The 27204-nt window shown below is 34.1% G+C and overlaps 1 protein-coding gene across 1 annotated transcript; it reads right to left on the bottom strand.

The window, feature by feature from the left end:
• Positions 1-5397: 5397 nt before the first annotated feature.
• LOC149780785 (carboxypeptidase B-like) lies at positions 5398-27160 on the bottom strand. The gene is made up of 11 exons (XM_089936413.1): positions 27032-27160; positions 26715-26790; positions 25886-26022; positions 23615-23714; positions 22717-22821; positions 20228-20332; positions 17633-17743; positions 15771-15873; positions 14186-14403; positions 9652-9736; positions 5398-6067 (listed from the first exon to the last, which is right to left on the bottom strand). Exons 1-11 carry the CDS (start codon positions 27112-27114, stop codon positions 5883-5885), a joined length of 1308 nt encoding a protein of 435 aa, XP_089792539.1. The 5' UTR covers positions 27115-27160; the 3' UTR covers positions 5398-5882.
• Positions 27161-27204: the final 44 nt, after the last annotated feature.

Here is a 27204-nt window from a genome sequence, read left to right as displayed (position 1 = left end):
AATTGCCAAATTACTAATTTTGTTTTCAAGAGTTATGATTAATAAATATTGGTATGGTTTTAGATACCATTAACAACGTATTCCTTAAACGTGCAATATTTTGTTTTCAATATTAGTTTTCATTTTGTTAAACATAAAAACTACAAAGTAGCATTTCCATAAAATGGTAAAGATATTGTGACAAGACAAGATTCAGGCTGAACATTATAATTGTACTTCAAATATATAACACACAAATAAGTATTATTTACCATTCATACCTGATTTTCTCATCAGAAAACTTGAGTCTTCGAAATATAAATCATTGCTTGGCACTATATAGAACATTGTATATCAAGGATAACATTTGAACCGGCTTGTCAGATGTGTGTATATTTTCAAATTCTGTAGAAAACATTTCATTTGTTGTGTACCAATATGCATTGATTTTGTGATAGACACAAACCATGAAAATACTGAAGATGTCGACATAGATATCTCTTCATAAGCAGTAAAAGATACCGCAACGAACTAAATAGTTCCGTCCAAGACTTCGTTGTATTACACATACACAAATCATTACTAAACCTTGAGGAAAAAAATCCGGATTACAAGTGTGAATGGATTTGTATATAAACATCTTCCCTGCAAACAAAATGGAAAAGGTCATTATAACCTGTTTTGCAATTAACTGATTTGGATTAAGTAGTTTTATACTCCTACCATAAAACAGAATATAATGTTATAATGTTGTCCTCCCATCCGTCTGTTTATAAAATAGTAATTCTACACAATGACTTAAGTTTTTCAGATTAAACAGGTTACCAAATTTTATGGGTGGCTTGCACAGGGAGACGGAAGAAGAAGGTTTATTTTGTGTCAAAAGATGAAAAGGCAAGGTAACTGGGACTGAAAGAATAACAATGGTTTCCACATAATAACAATAATACACGTGGACTAAGCTTTGCAGTTGGCATGCATTTTGGGTATGGGAGAAGAACGATGATGTTAGGGTCAAAACGTCAAAGGTCCGGGTCACTGTAATTCAAAGAAGAAACATGGTTTCCACACTATAGCAATAGCTCTGTATCACATATCTGGTCCCATCTATGTCCGGTCTTTTTGCTCCTGGGAGAGCATTTGCCTTCCGATTTTGTAGCGAAAAGTTCAAAGATCTGTAACTTAATGAAGAAAAATCCCGCTTCACACAAAATCCAGTTATCGAACATGCACCTTCACCATAAATAGTGACGATTTACAAGATAGATAAGAATGAAGCCTGTTGACTTCGGGGATAAAACATTAAAATAACAAGGTGAGCGTGACTTGTTTAAATAATTTTAGTTATTAAACACATACTTTGACACAATGCTGGTGAACATGTGGCGCATATAAAACTAAATAACTATTGATGTTGGAATCAAATGGTCAAATGCCAAGGCGTGAAGAAAATTGGTTTTTTCAATAACTTTTGTTCTAAGGTATTGACCTTCTCTGAACATTGTGGGTGGATTGCATGCAGGTTAATTCAGGTTCTAGGATCTAGAGGTCAGATGCCATTGTCATGGTAATTCTGATAAGCAAATAATGGGTATTTTTATATTTCAGTTTAGTAACGGATTGCATAGGGAAGAATTAAACATGAAGTGGGCATATAACGTGCCGCTCTCTTATTCTTGTTCGTGTTTGGCTGATTCTCACAAACAATTTACTATATTCATTCACTACATCTTAGCCACAGTCATCCACTATGTTTAGGAGAGTTTACAACGAGATATAATTTACACATGAATAAGTTATGACGATTTTTGTGCTGTTCCTCTCTAAAGCATTGATAATGCTAGAAATACAGCATTTAGTTCGTGTATGCGCACTATTTGACCCGTATAGTGAAACTAGGATTCTGCCGGCTATATTTTACTCTTTAGAGACGTGTTTATTTTGTTTTTAAAGTCCATTCGCTGTTTATGTAAACCTTATCACGTGGTTATGGAATGCTTCTTAGGGAAAAAAGGAAAACCAGTCAGTGTGAACTATATATGTGCTTCATGCTGCACGGGCTGTTACGTCTCAAGAGCTCTGAAGAAATCCATCGCTAGGATATGTTTCAAACATAATCCTATCTGCATCTTTGAACATCTCTGTAAATAAAAACAACTAGTGTTATCGTATTGCTTAGCAACAAATCTTGCGCTTTCAATGCCAATAATGCATCTCAATAAACATTAAACGTTTCTAAATCATAACCTGCATTGGAGTACTGAACCACATTCTACTGTTTGATGGAAAAATAGAAATGAAATAGAAATGTATTAACAACAGAAATAATGGCACAACAGTGGTTTCTTTTGCGATAAATTTAACAGCTTATCAAGAGGTGATATAATATTCAAAGAGTTTGAAACATAAAATAGCTGTGCCTTGGGATGCGACGGTACTTACCTTAGACCTTTCTATCCTGAGTACAAGCATGTCGGTCGACGTTGATTTAGATTATCTAATAGGAATATGAATGCAAAGTGAAGATGGATCTGCCTTCAGAACTCAATTTCCAGCGGTATGATTATAATTCTAGAAAGCAATGTTTGGCAATCTCCACGTCAGCAACATGCTTTGCGAAAATTGTCTTCAGCAGAAGTTTATGACGTTACTTGCGAAGAATCTTTTCCTTTGACATTTGACAAGAATAGTAGATGAGTTTACTTGTATCGAATTTATACAATTTTTATCAATCTGCTCAGCGGTGGCTTTACTCTCAATCAGAATGTCTGCTGATTGTCTCCACATTTTGGCAGGTCCACTATGTGATTGCCAGCTGTATTTATTGTTTCTAAGCTGAATGCTTCCAAAGTTTAGATGGTTATATTCATCAGCGGCAGAAAGGTCATTAACAAACTGAAGACAGCTGATTACTTCATATACCTAAATTAACTACATTTTCTTTTGGAAAAAAATTTTTCCCACTGCAAATAATTCAAAATCTCTCTATTTCCAGATATCTTTGTCATTTGGCTCCAAAAATCATTGTTCCTTCAAATACAATTGTCGATTCTGGGACTTCTGTTTCCAGCATTCTTTTGTTCCGCAAAAAGCAGTTAGGCTGCTGATACCTCTGGTGCATTTACTGACCTGGATGTTCAAATATAATGTCTCCACGTGCATTGATTTCATTAGCATCTATCTGGACTAAATTGTCCACGCATTTGGTCGACGTGTTCTCAATGGTCATGGGGGTATAAACATTTAAGACTGTTTTCACTTTTCGACAGATACGTTCAACATTCATAATAAAATAGATTTAATAAAATATGGCGAAAGGCCAAGAACTTATAAAAGTTTACAATGTTTCACTTTCAGAAACTTCGTTCGAGTTTTGACAATTCAAGAACGAAAGTATTTCTTTAATGCGAGAGTTCATGGGACTCAAATGATCTGGTTGTTTTTGTTGTTGATGTGGGGTTTAACGCCATTTTTCAGCACACGATAGGTTATACATGGCAGCCAGGATTAATGGTGTGGGAAGAACAGGGGAAACCTCCGGAAAGAACCACCGACCCACGAGAAGCTACTGGCAAGCTTTCTCACATACCCATATTGGCTGAATCCGAGACTCGAACCGGCGCAGACAGAGGTGAGATGGCAGTGATCCGTAAGGGAGAGCGCTTTAGACCACTCGGCCACTCGGGGCCCCAAAAATAATCTGATACTTGATTTCGTCCTTACATGGTGAGTTCAAGAAAGGTGTAAAATTAATGTGCACTTGAAAAACTGTCTTTGCCCAGATTCTAAAGACTTTCATTCCACATTCTGTCTCAACACATATTCAAAGTGGACTAGAGGTAATAACATACTTATATAACCATTGAGATAATAACATACTTTTATAACTATTTTGGTAATGACAAACTTTTATAATTAATTAATTCCACTACCAATGCTTAAGGAGAGGCGAAAATACTGTGAGTAAACTGTGTTACCTTAGATTTTGCCATTTTCTTCAAATATGTTACTGATCGTCGTATCACATGAATTATTATGTACGTAGTAAATTTAAAATGCATGGAATAACAAACGTAATACGGTTCGTTAGAGTAATTCTTATGTCTATTTTCAGGGAAGATATTCTGCTATCAGGTAACTAGTGAAGTGACTGCATAAAATTTAAGTTGAGTGCAATGATGATATGGAAATATGCGCTCTTCTTCTTAATTGCAAAAGGATTGGTTAATTGAATAATTTAATTCCGAGCAAGGTGATTTTATATGACAAGCTCTGTAGTTCACCGTGACTCTGCTCTGAAGGAAGCAACAAGTCGATTCACTTTGTACAAAGGATTCTTTACGAAAGAGTTTTATGTATGGTGAAGCCATACAGAAAGAGTTTGTATGTATGGAACGACCAGACGAAAAGAGTTTATATGTACAGTAATGCAAGACGAAAAGAGTTTGTATGTATGGTACCACCAGACGAATTGAGTTGGTATGTAAGGTACTACCAGACGAAAAGAGTTGGTATGTATGGTACTGTCAGACTGAAAAAATGTGATATATATGGTACTGGCAAACTGAAGGAGTTGACTGCATGGTACTGTCAGACTGAAAGAATTGGTATATATGGTTCTGTCGGGCTGAAAGAATTGGGATGTATTATACTGTCAGACTGAAAGAGTTGTCATGCATGGTACTGCCTGGCTGTAATATTTGGTATGTATGGTATTGTCATACTGAATGAATTTGTATGGTACTGACAAACTGAATCAGTTGGTATGTATGGTACTGTCAGACTCTGTGTGTGTGTGTGTGTGTGTGTGTGTGTGTGTGTGTGTGTGATTTGGATTTTCACCGTAGCTTTAACAATTTTCCAATCGCAATGGTACAAAATCTGCAGTGTGTAACTTTATAGTGATGTCTAGCACTGGGGCATCATGTCGCAGACATGTAGCATGATGTCCCACCTAATTACATTATGCTGACACCATGCCTACCCATCATAACACTAACCTCTTAATGCTGAGGGCTACTCTAGGCAGGTGTTAGTACCATTTACTGTCTGACTAAAAGAGTTGGTATGTATGGTACTATTAGACTGCAATATTTAAGATAAACGTTTTGGTATGTCCAAAAGACATGTCGATATTCTACTTGCTTTTAACGCAATAATTCTTTATTGCAAAAGGTTCAATGATAAATTGATTGGTTACCAATGCGCTTTGAAATCCAACTGATGAGAGTGAAAACAGTGGTATGATTGACAGACTAATTGATCCATTCGTCGATCGATAGAATGATCACTGGTTGAATGATTGGTTATTTAATATTTGCCTGTGTGGGACATCTCCAGCAAATACACCCGATGAGAATGTATAGTACTACTTTAGTATGCAGGTCGGTTAGTGTTAAATGAGAATCGAATACAAGATAACATTATGTCACATTTATAGTATTCCATAGCAACATAACTTTCTCAAAATTGCAAAAACAAAAAATGCAAAAGTTCATAAAGCTTGCCTTAAAGGTTTCCGTCTAGATCTATTACACGATGTATAATATTGAAGCGATATTCAGATTGGTCGTATGGGAGGTATAATTACTCAATATCATTCGGTATCGTCGATTAGTTTAAGATAGAACCATATTTCTTTCCTTCTTACCTTTATTCTAAACATTACATTATCATTACATACATGTGGATGATGGGTGATTTAGTTTGTATTAAGATGGGAAATGTGCAATCAAAACGCGGAGGCCAAATTAATGAAAAGTACATTTCATTAAACTAGACAAGTACACGGCTTTTGGTCTCCGCAACATACTTTAGTTTATTGTTGCCATGAGGAACAACAACGAATATGTTATATTTGCTGAGTGAAGCTGAATGAAAGATTCGGCAGTGAACGTTGCCTTTTAGACGGTAGCGAGAGCAATGGCAAACGCCTTTACTCCAGCCCATGTCTCTTCACAGGCCGGCAAGATTTCATTTTCGGGAAGGACGAATCCGTATTTTCCCGTGTCCCTGAGTTCCGGTGTATAAGAGTATTTCACCCCGGCGGATCCCTTTGCGTAATCATCTGAACCGCCAGCGGCTGCATCTGACAAAGGGTATAGATGAAAAATCACTGTATAATTATATGGAGAAACTATACTTCGCAGAGATTAAAAAGTAACCATTCAATAACACTTGTCTGAGATAACAATGTTGATTGGACAAATCGTGTAATAATCGTAGTGGATTTATTTCTGCAGTATATATTTACTAAACGATATCGGCAGTATTGTACCTTATTCAGGAGTTGAATATTGTTATTCAGAAATATTTAGTGGTTTGTGAATCTCGCTGCAAAATCAGAGTCCTCATTTATTTTATAGGCTTTTCAATTTTCATTAAAATCTTTAGTAGCAACAACTCATAAAAGTTTCTGAACTGTAATACATGCTCAGCATTTATCTGGTTGTATACTCCTATTGCAGCCTCCCTGAAATCAAACTTGTATCTGGCTAAGCTGCATACATACATACATACATACATACATACATACATGCATACTTGCACGCCATTATTTGACAAATATAGGGAAGATTACCAATGGTCAGAACAAAAACATGTGATCATACCCAGTTGCGTTTATTTCTGTATAAACTATACGGAAAACTACTTTATGCTTCTATAAATAGAGTCACGTGCAAAGTAATTAATGTAAACACTAATAGGAAGGTCTTTAAATAAAAATGTCGGGTTTATATTTTATTTAGAAACTTTAATAAATTGATTTGACAGAATCAAATAACAATTCTTTATAATTTTCTGAACACAAATAAATCTTTCTTTGATTAGATTTGAAAAAGAAGATGGGAAACTCAAAAGCTGTAAGAGAAGAACATTGGTACCATGTTCTACATCACTTTCGCTGCGGCTCGTTACAAATGAAAACTACAAGCAAATCGATATAGGGATTGGGACGAGGGGTTTCAAGGACTAAAGACTAGCATTATAACAATCGTATTCACAGTCCTACAATATAAGGCGCCGACCTTGATAGTTTCGATGTGAGGGTGATATGTAAAACTAAAAAAATTCCGCTACTCCCCCATCGTAACTGTCATGATCGATGTCTTGCACTGTTTGACTATTGGATCCGCAACACTATAACCATTTACCGATAATCTTAATTTCATTCGTATGTATATTTAAAGAAGCATAAATTGGTCAATCACATGTCTGGACAATAACGATTCGGCCAGGACACAACGGACTCGTGAGAACTTATCAAATCCAAGAGTTATTCATATATCAAACAAAACATCACATCCTTTGCTTTGAATATTGAACATCTACTCTGATCACACATGCCGATTTAGAAGAAAGATTAAGAACATGCTGTGCAATGTTCAAAACTTTAGATCGCCATTGGTAGGATTATTTGTTGATGTTGATGTAGCTCTGACGTTGCAGATGGAGAATCTCCTGTTCTATAAATAACTACACAGGGGACGCCCTCAATAACAATTGATACGATTGAATAAGGCTCTAAAACTAATGGGAAATATCATTGAGGAAAGAAAATAAATAAATAAATAAAATTATAAAGAATTGCAATTATAAGTTATTTGCTGTGTGATTCGGCAACTGAAAATTCATACCACGATAAACTCAGAAAAAACATTAAACTCATACACACACACACACACACACACATACACACATACATACATCCATATATATCATACATACATACACACACACAAACACATATACATACATACATACATACATACATACAATTCTAGGTAAGGGAGACGTGTCAGTACATGTATAAAGCTTACTTTAGGACATTGATTAGATTTCACACTCCCCTCCCCATATCCACAAAAATCAGATCCGCATATAAGTAGTGATGTGTGATGTGATGTGATTTTGATTTTTAACGTAGCTTTAACAATTTTTCAGTCATATCGCTATGATGTCTGCAATGTGGCAGTTTATAGTGATGTCTAGCACTGGGGCATCATGTCGCAGACATGTAGCATGAAGTCCCACCCAGTCACATTATCCTGACACCGGGCCGACCAGTCCTAACACTAACCTCTTAATGCTGAGCGCCAAGCGAGGCAGCTGTTAGTACCATTTTTGTAAGTCTTTGGTATGACTCGGCCGGGGATCGAACCCACGACCTACTGCATCCGAGGCGGACGCTCTAACCACTAGGCCACCGGAGCGGTCATATAAGTAGTTCAAATTCACCAATATCAATATACAACGAGTATGGGTTTTATTATTTGTTTCTAAGGAAGTAAGAATTAATGAAATAATAAGACATCAAAGAAAAATATAAAAACCAAAAATGTTTATCATAAAGCAATGGTCACGCAAGTCACGCTCGAAAACGCACAACATCACTTTTCTCATTTCTCTCCCCAAAGCACAGCTAAGCAAAACTAGCGCAGTGAGTTGAAATACAACGCGTGCTGAAGGCACAAACATATTTACGCTCATTCGCAGTTTATCTGTTAGAGCAAATGGGTATAAGATTTGAAAATAAAATGCCCTTAACCCCAAACTTAAAATGTGTAAAAACTCCGACAGACTCAAGCGGAATCAGATACCGAGGGTGAGTGCCATAGTGGCCGCGTTTGGTAGACAAAGCGTCAAGACCTGGTCGACGTGATGCAAATTAAAATGTTGTTTCAGGCAGAGGTACTTACATATTTTGACATTATATCAATGGACCTCAACTTCCTTCACACAACACATGAAACCTACTTCACTAGTGCTGTTGCGTTCCTAAGTTTGAACATAGACGCCTTACAGAAGTTTTTGCATGTGATATTAGCAAATTTTCTGAACGAAACAACAGAACCACTCAAACGCGTGCGTATCTTGAAGGGAGGATAAAACGCATTTATTTCCACTTTTCAATACCTTTTTCATCAGTCCCGAGGTAGCTAAATCTTTAAGCTCGAAAAGTAGCTTTCTTTCGAAGATCAGTCTTTACTCAATAACTTAAAAAGCTTTCAAGACAAACTGACTGAAACTTTAGTAGAACTTTTGTCAGCCGATGATATGATTTTTTAACTCGCAGGAGAAAGGACTTAAAGCATTTAATTTTTAAAATTTTACTTTACATTATTTTACTACCTAAATTCTATTTTTCTGTGTTAGACTTGACCACTAAATGCAAGTTTAAACAAACAAATGTTTGCTCAAAAATACTATATTGGACCTTTTTACTTTAATTTCTTATTTGCCAATCACCTGTTTGCATTTAATGTTTTACTTTATAAAGAATTAGAAGCCTCAGATTAACCACATATATTCAATCAATCAAATGGGCTAACCGTGTTTGTTTTATATTGCCATTATGGGTCAATGTAGTACGAATCAGCAAGATAAATGAAGTTTCTGCGTATTGACAAGTCTTCCGACAAAATGTTGCTAAATGCTATAAGGAGTATCGATAATACGCATGTCTTCACATTCTCCTTTTCCTTAGTTATCTGTAGTAAATAAAGGGATACATTTTTAAATATGTTTTCCTCTCATTCTTTGGTATTTATAAATTGTAAGTGTATATAAAAAAGACAAAACACCACATTGCGAAAGCTTTAGCAAACGCCAGACCCTACCGCTAAACCTATTCGAAAGCAAACAACAGGTAAGAAATAAGAAAATACTTACAAAGCACGTTGGTTGATGAGCCAACCGTAAATCTGTTGCCATGAACTGACCATATCGTATTTGCTGTGATTTGTGCGAGGTGTTCCTGTTGTAGCAATTATTCTTAAATAAACTGCAAGACTGTATTTTCATTGTACTTAGTGGTATGTTTAAAATAAAGTTATTAATGCAAATGATTTAGAAGCCTTTTTGTATCCATGGCAATAGTTACATTTGAATAGTTCATTATGAAAGTTTCTGAAATTTCTTGGTTACATATATAACAACTAAAGCTGTAAAGGCAAAGATTATATTTGTTAGATAAAATGTATGTACATTTCAAAAATGCAATACGCGTACGTAGTGGATATGTTGCCTTCCTTAGGGCACACACCGGATCTCACCAAGACCTACTTTTTAGTGGGCCCAATCCCCGAAAATATGAGCAAATATGTGTACTCCAAAAGTGGATTGGGGCACTGTTTCCTCATATAAAAAGTAAGTATTTTATCAATCATTTCCCTATTAAAAATTTAACAAAAACTACCCACCAAGTAATAGACTTAAATTATTTCCTATAGTAATGAGATACTATTTTTACAACTCATCCAATTCATTCACAATTATTTAATTTAAATTTTTAATAAATGAATCCAAGCTGTAAATTACAATGGTAGTGAAAAATATATTTCTGCAGCTATAAAGTTTGGATCTCCGATAAATAATAATATGAGTACATCACAATATGGACAGCAAATCTGAAATGAATTAGTAAATGAATTAAGCTAATATTAAATTATTTAATATTATTCTGAAGATAAGTATGTTAAAACAACAGTTTACATTACTATTCATGGATATAATTGTTATTTTGATAAGGATGCTTTATTGTCATAATAAAATGCTATATTAAGATTTGGATGAATCAGGACAGCAGCGCCATATAGTTAACAACAGCAGGATATGGGATATCAATTTGGCCCTTTGATGGAAATAACGTTAATTCCACATGTTTGGCAAGAACAATGTATAGATTTCATATATTCCTTCATATTACAAAAGATTGCTATGCCTAGGAACTACGTTACCAGTGCAATTATGACAATATAATGATGTTTAATGCAAATAACAATAATATTTATTACTAAGCAATATCAACAAACATGTAATTTATTGAAAATATCACCCAGCTTAGATTTTACATATTACTCAGAACAAAATGATGGAGCAATTACCTGGAAAAAGTAACTAGAAATAAATTAAATGATAAAAAAATAATGATTTAACTGATGAATAAAAAATAATTTGTCTGGGGAGAATAACATATCTGATTTAAACTATACTTGTGAGGTTTTTTCTAAATAGGACAATAAACATTTTTGATCACCATAAGTAGAAAAACATTTAATGAGCTAATCATTTTAATTTTTATTTACATGTTCACTAAAAAATTATTTTCCTTGATCAAATTTCAATTTTAGCTTCCTATTTATGACTATTCTTTTAACTGCTAAATTAATGCAGCTTCAGCAACAGGTTCAAACATCAAATTTGCAGCCCTAGTATACTAAGAAAATATATTAAATACTGTTAGCGTATACGCATATCGAATGTTTGTCTTTGTTTGAATATGTTTGCATGCTATTAGTTGTCAATATATGTTACATAAATGTATTTTTTTAAATTTCGGGGATTCATAATCTTCAATGTAAAGTTTGCATTAACATTGTCTTTAATCTTTATATATAATCTTACTTTTATACTTCTTAATCTGATCCCAAAGTAATTAAGCACTTATAATTGCAGCGGTGACTGTAGATCAGATGTTCAAATATTGATCCCATATCTTTATCAAGTTCTTTTCTACATCATGATATATTGTTCTCATAAATCAGTAAAAGTCATTAAACATATTTACAAAGTTTGTCTGATTAGTTTCTGGCGGTTTGTTTATATCAACTATATAAATTCATATCATTGTTATAATTTAACCTTTTCGCTATTAAGAAAGATCCTGTTGGCAAAATAATATTTATAGCAAGTTCAATACAATCCTCAGATAGTATTTTCAATAATAAGTTATTTCAGTAATTTAGGCCCGATTTATAAATTCTATTGATGATATTCAATATTAGAACGCCTCATTTTACTTTAACAGAGCTTTAAGTTGTAAATTCTTTATGTATTTATACATTTATTTCCAAACAGTAATATTTTCACATGATTTTTGCCGATGAAAATACGAGACTCTTTCAAAACAAACAAATTTGAACAAGTATCTTGATAAATTTTGTCACTGCATCACTGCTAGACATAAGATATGTGTTTTATACTATACATTGTTTACATATTGTCTTCTGAAATGATCTTAGTTTGAGCAAACGTAAACAAAAATAAATTAGTCTTCTATTATATAGATATTTCTAGATATTTCTTCTTCTGCACACTTCACAGTTTAAGCTGTGATATTTTATTTTCTTTTACCTCGAGATGATTGGTTTTGTTTTCAAATTATTTAATGGATATAATATGGTGTTATTTTGTTATGAACGGATTTTTTCAGCTATTGACAGACGGAAATTATTTTCTTTAAAAAAAAAAACGAGTGTCAGACCTCTGCTCCAGAAAATTAAATTCTTGGTCCATCATTGACACTTAACATTATCTATCAGACCAGTAGGAGTTATAAGACAACTTTTCAAGTATGCTAACATTTTTCTTAAAACAGTTATCATGTTATCGCGTAGATCCTTACGGATAAGTAGAACCCACACATATCCATGATCAACTCTGTTGAACGCCTTCTTAAAATCAACAAAAATGCAGATAAAATCTTCCTTTACTTTTGCATCAATGCTTTTGCATAGTGAATTATAAATTAAACATGTTATCAACTTGTTAATTTCTACCTTTTACCTTCGTGATAGTATTTTTTTCTTTAATTTACAAAGTGATCTAAAACTTTTGTAGTCCATTATATCAGTACTGGAACTGGAAATCCGAAATTTACACAATTGTACATATTAGTCGTGTTTTGATTTTTTCAAATTCTCTGTCCCACCGTGGTTGCTGCATTTGGGAATTAAGCTGACAATTTCCTTTTTCTTTGTAGTGAGAAATGCATTTTGATACAATGAAGTAAATGATTTCCAAGAATCGTCGTTGTTTGTGTTTATCAGTTTAGTTATTGTTTCCTTCATTACTTGAAAGTTTTCAATTTCTAAACCATTAAGACAGCAATAGTTCCAGTTGACGCATTATCTGGTATAGCTTAATACATTTGTTCCTCATTTTAACAAATTGGCACAACATCAATGACTTTTTAAAATAACTTTCAATGCTAACTAAAAGTTTGTGTAATTCATAAGATCTGATCTTAAAATAGATACTTTTGCCCATATTATTATATTGTTTAAATTTGCAAATATTGTAAATATTCCAGCTGAAATAATAAATATAGCTGCAAAATTATTGAATAAAGATCTGTTAACTTTTATCTCTTGCATAGCTTATATAATAATGATTTATTGCAATGTAGATCTGGGTGGCTGGTTTGTGCAAACACTACATCATGCTTATGGTAAATACTATTTGAAAGTATATAATTTTATTTTTGTGGAGTTTTCCTATTTTTAAACTTACATTTTATAGGGAAAAGTTGGAAATATACTTAGCTTTTGAGTATGACAATAAGATGTCTCAATCCACTTAGGGAGTGAACATGGACTAAAAACATTTTGTGTTGTTGGGACTCCCCGTGTGCGCTATCAAAGGTAACATATACACAACTAACATAATACATCTTCATCACATGGTTATTAATTACATTTACCCACATACGGTTAGTGTTTGTAAAATTAAAGTATATTGTCATTATGTAATATGTACCAACTTTTATCAATATAATTTGTCATTTCAAGCATTGAATACTTAAGTAATCTTCAACCAAAATACAAATAATAATAATAATGATAATAATAATAATAATAATAATAATAACAATAATAATAATAATAATAATAATAATAATAATAATAATAATAATAATAATGTTTTAGTATGGTTTATATTAGTAGTAATATTATTACTATTGTTTCTAAATAAATAAATAAATCCCATTGCTCACCATGGCAAAATGTTTTTAAACAATTTCGGCCAACTAATTCTCCCGACCCATCTTTCCTCCAGACAACCGACCCCACCTCACCTCTCATCCCACGCTCCGACTGTATCCCAGGGTTCTAGACTTAGAGTACTTTCATACATTATAGAGAGAGTGGGGGTTTTGCACATATTGACATTGGTCAAAAGAGATGGAAAATTTTCTACTGTAATTAAAATGTATGTAGTCACAACTGACCGTCAGACCACTCCAAGGGAGACCCAGGAAAAAATATCCATGAATATTCCTCCTTTGTACATGATTACCATGTGGACAAGATAATACTAACGGACAGACGGAGGTTTATCTCAATACCTCCAACTCTAAAGCACGTGATGATGATGATGATGATGATGATGATGATGATGATGATGATGATGAACATCAACCCACCAGTTCCGGTTGGTCTACAGGGTAATCAGTGGTATATCCCCAAGGATAGAGCCAATATTGGCCGTAGGAGTGGAAAGTGAGGTAGGCCTGCACTGGACCTCCGTTGTCCACTCCCTTCAGAAAATGAATAAAGTTGGCAAGGGCGACAGTCTCCGGTTCCGAATTAGGATGTGTTCCAGAATACAAAATACTGCAGGGGTTATTGCTGCCTCCGTTTTCTGCAGAAGGGGACAAAAAATGTAAAACTTGTATTAACTAAATCTGATGACAAAATGTAGTTCAATTTATACTTTTATCATGTCAGTAACCTTTAAATTCAATTCCTTACTAAATTAAAATATATTAAAGAATTGGAGCTAAATAATTGTCTAGTAGTAGTAGTAGTAGTAATAGTAGTAGTAGTAATAGTATCCTAATGCATACTGCCAGTATTTTTGGGAAAGGGATTTCAAATAAAAAAAAATTGTGTACTAAATTCAAATACTCCTTGTATTTTTCTGCTCAGAGAACTTTATAGTTTGAAATTACATGTTAACTCATACGTGTTGAGGTAAAATGAAATTCAAAGTAAAAGATTCTTTTACTTTTTTTAGCAATCTATAACATCAAAAGGGGCAATTACATACTTTACATAGGTTATTCTCTTGTTTGTAAATTGTATGCAAAATATGAGCTGGTCAAACTCGGTTTCACCTGTACAGACGTTTAATAGAGCACGAGTGGAGAGATGGAACCAGACATTTACCGTGTATAGTTATTGTTCTTACCTGGTCAATTACAAAGTGCAAATCTTATACTTAAAGTAAATATTTACAAAATGGATGTGTGTATGTGTGAACTAAAGCAGTGCGCGCAATATCGATACTTAATTATAGATTACGCAAACGAATCACGTGAGTCATCCAGGTAAAATCGACATCATCATTAAAGTCAGCATGGAGACAATGAAATTTGGAACTTGAGTCTGAGACTGAGTTTCACAGCCAATCAAAAGTCACTTTTCAAAATTAGAACGTCGTTTGGAACTGGTTAACGTCCATCTCAAAACTCAATCTCTAATGGGGTGTTTTCCATTCCAAAGATTTACAGAATGACTAGACGAATGACCGTTGTGCAACATGGACGGTAGAAAGCATATATTAATTTAAAATAGCGCTTCATATCGTCGTATCAGAATCGTAGGAAAAATTTACGTTTAATATTTTTTAAATCACGTTTTATACAATATTTTAATTAATTTGAATAAAACATTTTGGAAATCTGACCCACCAAAAAAGTGTCTCGTTAATTTGCGTTTAAGCACGTTTACATAGTTCTTTCGAAAAATGAATGAAAGAGAGCAACTCGTTGTTATTAACGGAATAATAAATATCGATTTTTATACTCAAAACAGAAAGGGAGGAGTAAAAAATGGTCACTCAAATATTTCAATAACACTACTTTTGGAAAAAAATTTTCATGAGTTTTTCTTCTAGCATGCGTGGTTGGTAGTTTCTTTTCCGGTTTTCATTCTTCTCCACTAATAATACAGTGAGATATAACATGCAACTATGTCAACGGCTGTTGTAAAATTAATCTGACTTACTTGGATCCCAATGATAGTCAAAGTTCCTGTTCAAGTCGACTCCAATGCAGTTTTGTGCACCATTATCCTTATTAATCCGCCTGTTCTTCCTCCAGAGCCTATCCTACAGTAGATGAGATAAAAGCGTCACTGGTTGTAATCCATCGATTTTGGTATTTTCAAACGTTTTCCAGATTGGATCGTAATTTGGAAATTAACCTGTACGTTTCACAGGGTTAACAACTGCGCGACCAGAACTGGGCAAGAACCCGGAATATCCTTACTCTGAACTGATGCCCTGCCATCTGAGCTATCTCAGCCGATGCTCTCAGTCGTCTCATGCAACGCTTTTGATATTTTTTATTTAGAGATAAACCCATGTGACCGTCCTTGGGCGGCCTGTATGAGTTGTTCATGCGTATGATTGCCCTAATAATTTGGGTCTATTTCGGAACAACAACAAAAAACATGGCACATGGCGCATGCCCTCGGCATAGTCTGCTATTATAGTTTTTGTCTACTCCCATATAAGTAATGGTGCGGATTCTCAACCTGAGAACAAGATTCTTGATGATTCGGTCAGGAATTTTGACGTTAGGGCGAGCAGAATCACCAGAACAGTGTTCTCGTGTTAATAACCTTGCTCTCGTATCACGCTAAAGTAGAAACTCCAAAAGTGACTGTTGAGTCGCAACGTTGGCTCCAGATAATCTTACTTGTTGGTGTCATTTGGTGGAAATATGGTCTTGCGTAGGCTCCATGTCTCAAATGGGAGAGAACTGCACAAAAGGACTTGAGCCCAGGACATACCTCACATTACACGGATGATCTACCATCAGAGGAGCCGAGTGATTTGAAACTTATTTTTTACACTACTTTTGATTATTTTTTGACTTTAGAAACCGCTACCTAATGAACGTAGGTACCCATTTACAATGCTTTCATAGTTATTTTTTTAAAAGTATAATATTTGTTTTAATTATGATTCCTTTCAACGATGTCCAATAAGAAAGAAGATATATATACAAAAAAATTGCCGCCGCCTGATAAGAGTTTTGGTAAAAAGGTGTAATTTCATTTTACGGTTTGCAGAAATTTACACTTCTTATATTGTTATGGATTCATTATTTATCATAAGATGATATAATACGCATGAATGTAACACAACATATGCCAATCTGTTAATAATATAACTTCCCGACTGGCTGGTTCCATCGAAATCTCTGCTAGTTAAAATTTTCTTCAAGCTCCAAATCAGCATACAGCAAAAGTAAATCCCTTATTTTGCTTAATATGAAAAATAACAATTTGAGCGAAACTTTACTACAAGCAATAGGTATAATGTAGAATTAGTTTCCCCTCCTCCATCAACATTTTTTAAATTATTTTTATCATTTATAGCCAACGCTTCCTCATTCATAGCTTTGACTTCGTATTTTCCAGTTTAGCTGAGTGAGGTTCCAATAATTCGAATTTTTGCGACAAGGCCAAAATATGTTGTTTTTTTAAAAGAAATTTTCAGCAAGATTTTTTTTCAAATAGTTTTTGGGTATGTATGTTTACATTTTCGTGTAAGTAGAGATCGTCATGTTTACTGTCTAAAATATACATACGTATCCTTAGTGACGGATACAAATTTCTGGTTAGTGTATATGTCTTTGGAATCGAGTATAAGTACACTCAGCAGTCTAGACATTTAATACGCACAAAACCTAGTGCATGTGCTTAGAAACATTGAAAAATGTATTTTCGGCATGGTACCAAACATTTTTTTAAAAACTAAAATATGCCAAACAATTTTTTTTCTCACCATTATGCTGCTTAAATGGTATGATTGTGTACTGGGACTTGGTTTTTCTTGTATAAATATGTTGCCTACTTACATTTGTACGTGAGAATTCGTATCCATCAGGGTTTAGAACAGGAATTATGTAGAAATCAAAGTGATTCAAAAGTGTCGTCACTTCCGGCTCGTTGAAAGGATTGAACACTAACTAAAACAGAAAAAAGGACACTTTGCATAAATCTATGTGCATGTCTATGTTTGTCCACACCTGGATCATTCATATAATGGAATCGACACTAACTGAATCAGAGAGAACGAGGGCTTACACAAATTTTTATGTATGTCTGTTCACATCAAGGCCATGAAATGAATACATACTAAAACAGATGTAGTATGGTTTACACAAATCGGTCTGTCTTTCCAGAATGAGATAATATATTGAAAGCTAAGTGAAATAGACAAACGCTCTCTCTCTCTCTCTCTCTCTCTCTCTCTCTCTCTCTCTCTATATATATATATATATATATATATATATATATATATATATATATATATATATATATATATATATATATATATATATATATATATATTGTCATGTATATTTGATTTAATTTAATTGTCTGTAAGTTTAAAAATCTTTTTATTTTAATTTCATTACCTGTCAAAGTAATGTAATATTGTTTACTTGATTTGGCATTTTTTTCCCAGAAAATTCAGTTTGACCTGACTCTTTTCATAAACACCTAATAGTAGTGTTACAAGCCAAGGGACTTTACTTGACCGAGCGGTTGTCAAAACCCTGGCGCGATTCCCGCTAGAAGTCATAAGTTTACCCCGAATTTCCAAGACTTCCATACAACTTCAGTTGTAAATTAAAAAGCCCGACGTGTCCATTCTGTGCATAAATTTTACTCTAATCAATGCAAGACCACAGATAAAACAACCTGCCAAATATCTATCAACCGCACATCTGCATGGTTTCTCTTCATCAGGTTTCCGTACCGCCAGCTGTTCACGCCGTAGAAACTACACGAGTATCCCCTAACACTGGGAACTATTTTAACTCCGCCATCTTAGGCCAGTCAATGAATGCTTTCCAGGCACATTTCGCCAATATACATGCACCACATTTGCCACCATGGCGACTTACACGGTATCTGCCCAGTCCCTTCTTATTTATTCCTTTGTGTAATTTACCGGTTTCCTACCGTAAATACTGCCACTGCAGTCACACCACCAATGTACACCACTAGATTTTAATGTGGACTATCTTACTCAGGGACAGATATTCATTCGGTTTTGGCCTGCATTCACTACTAGTGAACCATGCCATCATGGAAACTCACTAACACTTCACTCCGTGACGTTTGCTCCTAGTAATTGGCTAATTATTTCGGGCTAGGGATATTTCCATTGCGCCGAATTCCAATAAACACACAATTAATCACACAAATCTAAGAATTCCTTAAAACGGGCGCTATAACCAAATGCGCATACTCCAGCTTTATTACAATAGAATCACTGTTTCTATTTCTGACTTAGTTCCCGACCTTGATTCAGAAATCACTGAGACAAGTAAACAACTTTCTATTTTTATTTTATTCTCGGAGTAAAATGATTGGTTTTTATCAAGGTCATACTGAGAGTAAGTAATTTTAGATTGTAAATAGCCTCTATTTCACAATTCTGGGTTTTCTGAAATTGCGCAGAAGTTAGATTTTATAGTGATGTTTATAGAGAAATTGTTTCCTTGGCCCTTTACACCGGAAAGTGTTTGTTTGTGACCAGTTTGGAGTTACATTTTAATTTTTATTCAAATTATTTGGATTCTAAAGGAGTTGTTCTTTTTCCAGCTAATATCTGAGTGCTCATACAGATTTCTTGGACAAAGATATTCCTTTAAATTTTATTCGGAATTCAGACACCGAAATATTATTTTCTGTGGTTCGCACAGAACTGTAAACACATTTGCGCTATACTGACTACAGAATACGTCATCGCCTTCCATTTTGGATTTTTCGTCGGGACTAGAACTTGAATTCAGTAGAACATTTCATTACTAGGACTTACTAGGACTTCCAAAATTTAATTCGCGGATTATTCTGGGATTATTTTTGGATTTGATTCTTAAAACCGTAAATGCTTATTTTATTTTTTTCATTTTTACATTGTTTTTGCAGGGAAATAAATTATTTGTTAAATTTTTCAAAGTTTGTTGTTTTCACGCTTTCTTTTGCTACTGTTTAAGTGTTGTGCATAAATTTTATATCTGTTTGAACCATTGCAGAAAACCTATATTGTGTTACATATTACTTTAATTTGCTATATATATTTAATTTATATGTTATGTATATTTATATTGTGTGATTGACCTTGGTCAGAAACCTAGTTTAGGGCCTACCTGTCTACTCACATCTGTTTTTATTTTTTTCTAAACAATTATTGCATAGCTAATATTTATCTATGATTATAGATTATATATTAAGTTCATTATTAATTGGGGGTAAACAAGTTTACCGATGTTAAGTCCAAGGTCTAGCTTTATTTAGAAATTAAGAATGTCTAGAAGCAAGTTGTTTGCGAATTGTATGGGAAAATGACACACAAGGCTGTCACTACTGTGTTAAAAGGTCCAAATTGCGTTTTCTTTCAAAGTATACATTTTGTATAAATACAAAAGTGCGTTTACCTTATCCATCATCCAGATGACAGAAGCCGGTGAGATCCATTCTCTGGCGTGGATGCCGCCGTCTATAATGATCGCTTTCTTCAAATTTCTGGTAGGAAGTGAAATCTGCAAAATATTAAGCTTAAGCTAGAGAACTTAATAAATATTTATCATTATTATAGAATACTTCCTTCCTCAATGTGTACACTCCTTGACCAAATCGGGGTCAAACTGTATCTCAATGGCATGGCACGTTGTTGTTGTTGTTGATGTGGGGTTTAACGCCATTTTTCAGCGCACGATAGGCTATACATGGCGGCCAGTATTACTGGTGGAGGAAGAACCCGAGAAAACCCCGTAAAGAACCACCGACCCACGAGAAGCTACTGGCAAGCTTTCTCACATACACACATTGGCTGAATCTTAGACTCGAACCGCCGCAGACAGATGTGAGATGGCAGTGATCCGTAACGAAGAGCGCTTTAGACCACTCGGCCACTCGGGGCCCCGGCATGGCACGTAAAAACATGCACTAAGAAAATGACTTCATCTAGTGTTCCTTAGGAATATTTGCAAAGCATATTAAACATTCCTACAGAAATGAAAACATCTACTAAAGTATAACTTTATTTATTATATGCTCATTTCTGTCTCAGTTAACTTTTAATTTTAAGCACACGTGTCGTGCACGTGCGTGAAATATCAATATCAAGGTGTTCAGTAACTTCAATTACTGCATGATTCTGAAAACGTAAAGTTAACGGAGACAAAAGTGAGCATATAATAATTATATATTACTGCATTTGTATGGAAAAATATGAATGAGGTATTTTTTTAGATGAACATTTCACTCCCAAAGGTCGTGCAGTATTAATCCGAAAATAAAACTAATTCATATTTTCCCATATAAATGCAGTAACCCATTAATATTGCAGGGGGTGTTGGTGTCATTTGAGCCTTTCCATTTTCCAGGATACGATCTAACTGTTAAGACTGGATTCTCTAGGACTTCTTATAAAATTGCAATATTTATTGTTATAACTTAAATTTTTATAATCCTAAAAAAAAAAAAACAACAGAGCTGGTCGTACTTGAATAATATAGTGTTTCTACATTACAGAAAAAAAATTAGTGCTTCCTTCAATATTTCACGCTGTGTAAGCAACATCTGAGTTCAAGAAAACTGTGTATATCAGCAGCTACATTCACATCATACGAGGACTGAAAATATATACTAATGTTTGGAAGGTTGAGGGTTCTGAAGTCAGGTGGCGTGAAATTCATGTAACGGACAAACCAATTGTGGGAATGGAGTGCGTATATAATAAATGTTGCCTTTTAAAGGGCAGAGATGCGCATTTCATGCCTTCTAATATATATATATATATATATATATATATATATATATATATATATATATATATATATATATATATATATATATATATATATATACACACAGCGCCAAGAGCTCGGCTAAGAGTTGCAACGCCACTGGCCTTCAGTATTCTGACTTCCTCTTGCAGTACTAAACCAGTACCTCTCGGCGTACCCGTGAGGTAAACAAACGCCATCGTCACTCGGTGGGACACATCCGCAAAAGGAAGCCAGAATGACGTCATTCTATATCTCTCGATCGATCGATCTTGATCTCGATCTAAGAGAGTCCATCAATAACTGAAAACGGGGACCAACCTAATGACTTGTAGAGAAACTAGACCGTAAAACCACTTGACATAGGATAAAATAAAAAGACAATATAAAACATAACCACGAACGGTCCGTATTGACAAGCTATCTAAAACTAGAAGCTAATGTAACATTTTCCCTATGAAGAAATATTTATTAGGAGTTTAACATGAAAAAGTTAGTATTCTTATTCCAGACAAGAAACTGCGGAAAAACAGCATAATTCAAACAGTCCAAACTTTAACATTGATGACTAAATTTCCATCATAGTTTCACTTAATATGTCGTAAATATGTTTCAGTTTAAAGGGTGTTATTGTCAAAATGAAATGTTTGATGTTATGCAAATATTTTATGCAAACGAATCGGCGGTGCTATATCTGTTTTGTTTAGTTTGTACCATTTTTCTAAAACTAACATAAACTGCAAGCATAATACGATGCTTAGTTGGGTAATCCATCGTCTGTCCTACTACCTCCTCCCAGCTGAGTCTCAAGGTAGAAGACAAGATTCTAAACCTATTATACCCGTAGCCGATATAAAACATATCCTAACTTTAAAATCTTAAACAATGTAAGAAGAGTTACCTGACTTTGCACGTGCACGAATGCATTCACACGCTAATGCACGCACTGGTATGCATGATATCTTGCTTTCTGCGTTTGATTCCTAAAGCTTAAAAGAAAAACATTTTATTTCTCTGTATGACATGTTTAACGGCTTTGATTTGTTACTGCCGTAGAAAAACGTACGATCATGGATTGGCAATCACTAAATCTTTCATCTGAGAGCACAATTGATTTGTTTCTCACCATACTTTACCTTGAGTGCCCGGATGGATCTTCCCTCTAAAGAATGACCAAGGATAAACTGATTGACATATACTCCGGTGGCGTTCGTTTTCACGTAGTCCAAAAAGTCCATGATCTGTAAAACAGTACTCCAGTCAAATGTGGTTTCCGGAATGGAAAGACAAAGACAAGAATCACAACCACTTATTTGTAATAAATACAATGGATATTTTAGGCTTCTCTGCGATCTGGACTTACATCATCTCTCTGCCATGCAGAAACAAACGGTTTGTGTTATGTTATGATAAGCCTATACTTTTAAGCAAGTAGTAGTATTCGATGTAAAACTGCCTCACTCTAGCTGTCTGACGGGAATGTGAAGTAGGCAACAGTTAGGAGGGAATAATATCATATATGTGAATGTTAATCGGGTCGTCATCAGAGACAACTGACACACTTACCAAAGGTCTTTCATGTCCGCCTATATGTTTTTTCTTCAGTTACTTCTTTCTATTGGGCATACAAATCAAGACTCAAAGTGATTTGGATTTCAACGATATGTTTACATCTACCATAAAGCGACAATATCTATTTTGCAGCTGGATAGTGAAAACAAAAAAAAGTGGAGAAGAATGCATCGGAAGATGTCTATAAAATTAAATTATCCTCAAATCGCTGGAGCACGTAACCCCAGTTGAAATACATTTCTTTTTGGAATCCAGTTATTAAAGATTTAAAGAGCAAGCTACCCAAGCTGCCATTTGCATGAAATAAATTTTGGACGTAAATTCATTCACATTCTTGCCTGATAATGTCGACCACATTTAATTGAAAATGAATATTTGTTGGCAAAATATCAAAATGCACACGAAAAGTGTCTGACGAATGATATTGTAGGCAAATGCAGGCCAGGAGCGAAATATGTTTACCTCGTCATAACTGTGGTAATAATGATCAAGGTCAAGGCCATGCTGCTGTATTGATCTTGTATTTATCATGGCTTTCGGTGTGTAACTTTCGTCAATCAATCTGAAACAAAAAATAATAGTCACATGTTCAAGGTATGAGTTTGGGAAATGCAAAAACCTTAAGTTAAATGTTATCAAAGTCCAATCTATACACAGGTTTTAATAGGGATTCCGATTAGAAGTGAAAACTCATTTGAACAAGCACTTTTCTCATCCACACAACCATTATCAGCTGCAGCAGTATCATCGTCATCGTCATTACCGATATCATCGTCGTCGTCCTCCTCACCACCACCATCATCATATCATCGTTGTACTGCATAATCAAACTGCGTTTTTTTTAAACTTATGTTTCAAATTAGTCCAATGTCTCTTGATACTCTGCAGTTTTCTTTTTTTTCTTCATAATATTTCCAAGCCATTATGATACTTAACTCATTCTTCCAGTGAACCGTCAGCATAAATTAACCGGATGAATTACTCTCTGCCAATGCTAGACAGTTGCCCATCTAATACCTGCTTCTGCTGGCATATGCTATTGTATGGTAACAAAGTGTGATCCAGCTTCCATTTTTTATTTCACAGCGTGTAATAACAACTTCATCTATACGTTTTATTCAACTATGAAAAATATCATCATGTTCAAGATAGCATGTACGTGTAAGTTTTTACACTGGACAGTTTAGGTTCATAGTCTAATGATGTCGGTTATTTACCTTTAATTCAGTAAAGAAAATCCAACAGAAACGCCGAACAATTCTGTAATGGCGGGTTTATATGTAAGTTGAAGAAAAACATTGTGTATAAGCCACATTTCTTGATTTGAATGACATACTGACTTTTTATTCTACTTTGGACTATTGTATTCTAGTAAAATCATCATTTGCGATAGTTGGTATCATTTATAACAAAATTTTAATTTAAATTAGAGATATATCTTATCATACTTTCATATTATTCTCTCTCTCTCTCTCTCTCTCTCTCTCTCTCTCTCTCTCTCTCATATCTCGCCATTTTGGATTTCATAATCATTTTTGTCACAATTTCGGTTTTCGCCGAGTTTCCAGTTTGTTCTCCAGTTCCTGCTAAGACATCAGTTACCAACTCCTAGCTTTTGGTACATTGTGCATTACGTATCAAACATAATTCAAAATATATCTTCTTTATATTTAAATGGTTTATGCAACACTTATGTGAATTATCTGATTATACATTTTAATATTTAAAATTTAAATATTGTTTTCATGCATTTGACTGTGTTGTGATACTATGAAAATTACGTATCATGTTATATTTTTGTAGATACTGGTACATATTATTATGTCATATCTTGTTCTTTTTCAAGCATTTTGCTTGGAATATTATCTTTATGTAATTTTTCGTAACTTTTCCATATATTAAATTTTTGGTATATTCATATTAAAAAATTAATATATTAGCGTAAATCACGCAGTAGTTATGTAATAAATTTAATATATGTCTTAGCCTGTGTATTAAGTTCTTGAATCTAATTCTGCCATCAACAGTCACATTTTACTTTTATAAAAATATAAATCAGTGATTTGTTTTAAACTACATTCCTGTCGAATGGATTACACAAATTCAATATCTGCCTTTGTTTTTGTGATGTTTTTCAAGCGAGGTGTGGCAACACTTATCTTTGTTCGCGAATTTAAAATGTCGTATCACTGTAAGATGACGACACGCATTTTACAACAAGAACTCCTTATAGGCAGTAGTTTTGGAGGGAAATTTAGAGGGGATCAGTTGAGAAAGCGAAATCATTGAAATTTTATTTTCAAGTAAATTTCATGTTATTTACACCATACTTATTCGTAATGTCAAAACATTGACTAAATTACTGTTATTACATTATATGTCTATTATTCGGTACTATCAAAACACAAACTTAATAACTATTATTACGCTATACACTTATTATTCGGTACTGTCAAAACACTGACTAAATAACTGTTATTACACTATACACTTATTATTCAGTACTGTCAAAACATAAAGTAAATAACTGTTATTACACTATACATTTATTATTCAGCACTGTCAAAACACTGACCAAATAAATGGTATTACACTATACACTTATTAAGCAGTACTGTCAAGACATGAAGTATATAAATGTTATTGCAATGCATTGCTAGATTAGAGACAAAAGAACCATAATTACCAACATCAGATTCTTAATCTAGGAATCAATGTAGATAAGATACTTACTTTTGGACGTCTTCTATCCAGACTTTGAAACGGGAACCCATATTCCTAAGGACACTGAACACGTGGTGAAGTTTTTCGGGTTCAACATGTACATGAAGACTGTCATTCAGGTGCTTCGGCTCATGCCACACGTCCAACTGTGAGAATTTATTTTTCTTTTAAAGAATACTACGAACTGCTTGAGCTACAGAAGATGCTATTATTAGGTCTGCCTTCAATTAGATGTTGATTAGAACTTAAATTTTCATAGTTGTTACAGTTATAATGGCATTGCTTAAAGAAGTAACATAATTCTATCTATCCTTGTCTATTTTTTTCTGAACGAAAATATTTACTGTCCAAATTCTTTGTTTAGTCGTTACAAAATTATGTGCCCAAAGAATACATTTAAATTTTGCATTCATATGTGAACATGGTACAGACCTGTAAACTAAAATATTTTCACATAACTACGTAAATCCGATTCCCCACTTTATTTTTTTCATGATTTGGAAAATAAACGTATGTCATTTTGGCATGTTTGCTTGTTATGTGTTAAAAACAGCACTAAAGCAACGGCAAATTTTGTTTTCATCGGGGTGAGGATGGGGTGGTGTGAAACATTCCCGAAAGAACTGGAATTATGTTATTGTCCCAATGAAGACTTTTTCACCAAATAGCACATGTGATAGAGAGGAATAGATGCAAGAAATATTATGATAGAGAGGAATAGATGCAAGAAATATATCATTTCAGCTAAATTGTTACAGGAAATCTGTTTTAACACATTCTGGCTTCATCCTAGTCGGATAGGAAATCGGTTGGCACCAAAATATAAAATGTCAATTACCTCATAATCCCTGATAAGGTTAGACAACAATTTCAGCTCATTCTCTGTCGTCGCTGTTATATCTAGAACCTTGTGTCTAACAACAAAAACAAAGTCACAGTGATTAAAATCGGCAAATGACAGTTATGCAATCTTTCTAGTTTTCTGCATGGCATCTAGGATAATGGTAATTCAAATTGGGTTTTATTCTTAATATATTAATATAAATTGAATATATTTCGACATAATTCAAATGCTTGAGTTTCGAGTGTTAAAAATGGATGTAATTCCAAGGATTGTAAAAAGAAGCACTCTAGCAAGCAAACAAGCAAATGTACCCGTGAAACGTTCTCTGTTTACTGGGTCTTGCAGACGACAGGTAAACCACTCCAATGACCAGCAGAAAGATAGTGGATCTCATCCTCTCGTCTATTCGATTCAAAGGTGAGTGAAGTGTCGGTGTCAGATGTTACATATAATAATCTTTACAGATAACGGAGTTCGTGCCGTG

Source organism: Sinohyriopsis cumingii, chromosome 16, assembly GCF_028554795.1.
Source record: "Sinohyriopsis cumingii isolate HCF-2022 chromosome 16, ASM2855479v2, whole genome shotgun sequence".
Classification (NCBI taxonomy): Eukaryota; Metazoa; Mollusca; class Bivalvia; order Unionida; family Unionidae; genus Sinohyriopsis; species Sinohyriopsis cumingii.
The sequence above is the reverse complement of the archived record's forward strand: the minus strand, read 5'-3'. Positions and strand labels throughout refer to the sequence as shown.

What these genes read in the sequence shown, in the direction of transcription:
- LOC149780785 (XM_089936413.1), bottom strand. Translation starts at nt 27,114, where the DNA reads ATGAGATCCACTATCTTTCTGCTGGTCATTGGAGTGGTTTACCTGTCG. An exon ending in GATCCATCCGGGCACTCAAG is followed by an intron (nt 20,333 to 22,716) that starts GTAAAGTATGGT and finishes AATATTTTGCAG; the next exon opens with ATTTCACTTCCTACCAGAAA. An exon ending in TGACTATCATTGGGATCCAA is followed by an intron (nt 14,404 to 15,770) that starts GTAAGTCAGATT and finishes CCCCTTCTGCAG; the next exon opens with AAAACGGAGGCAGCAATAAC.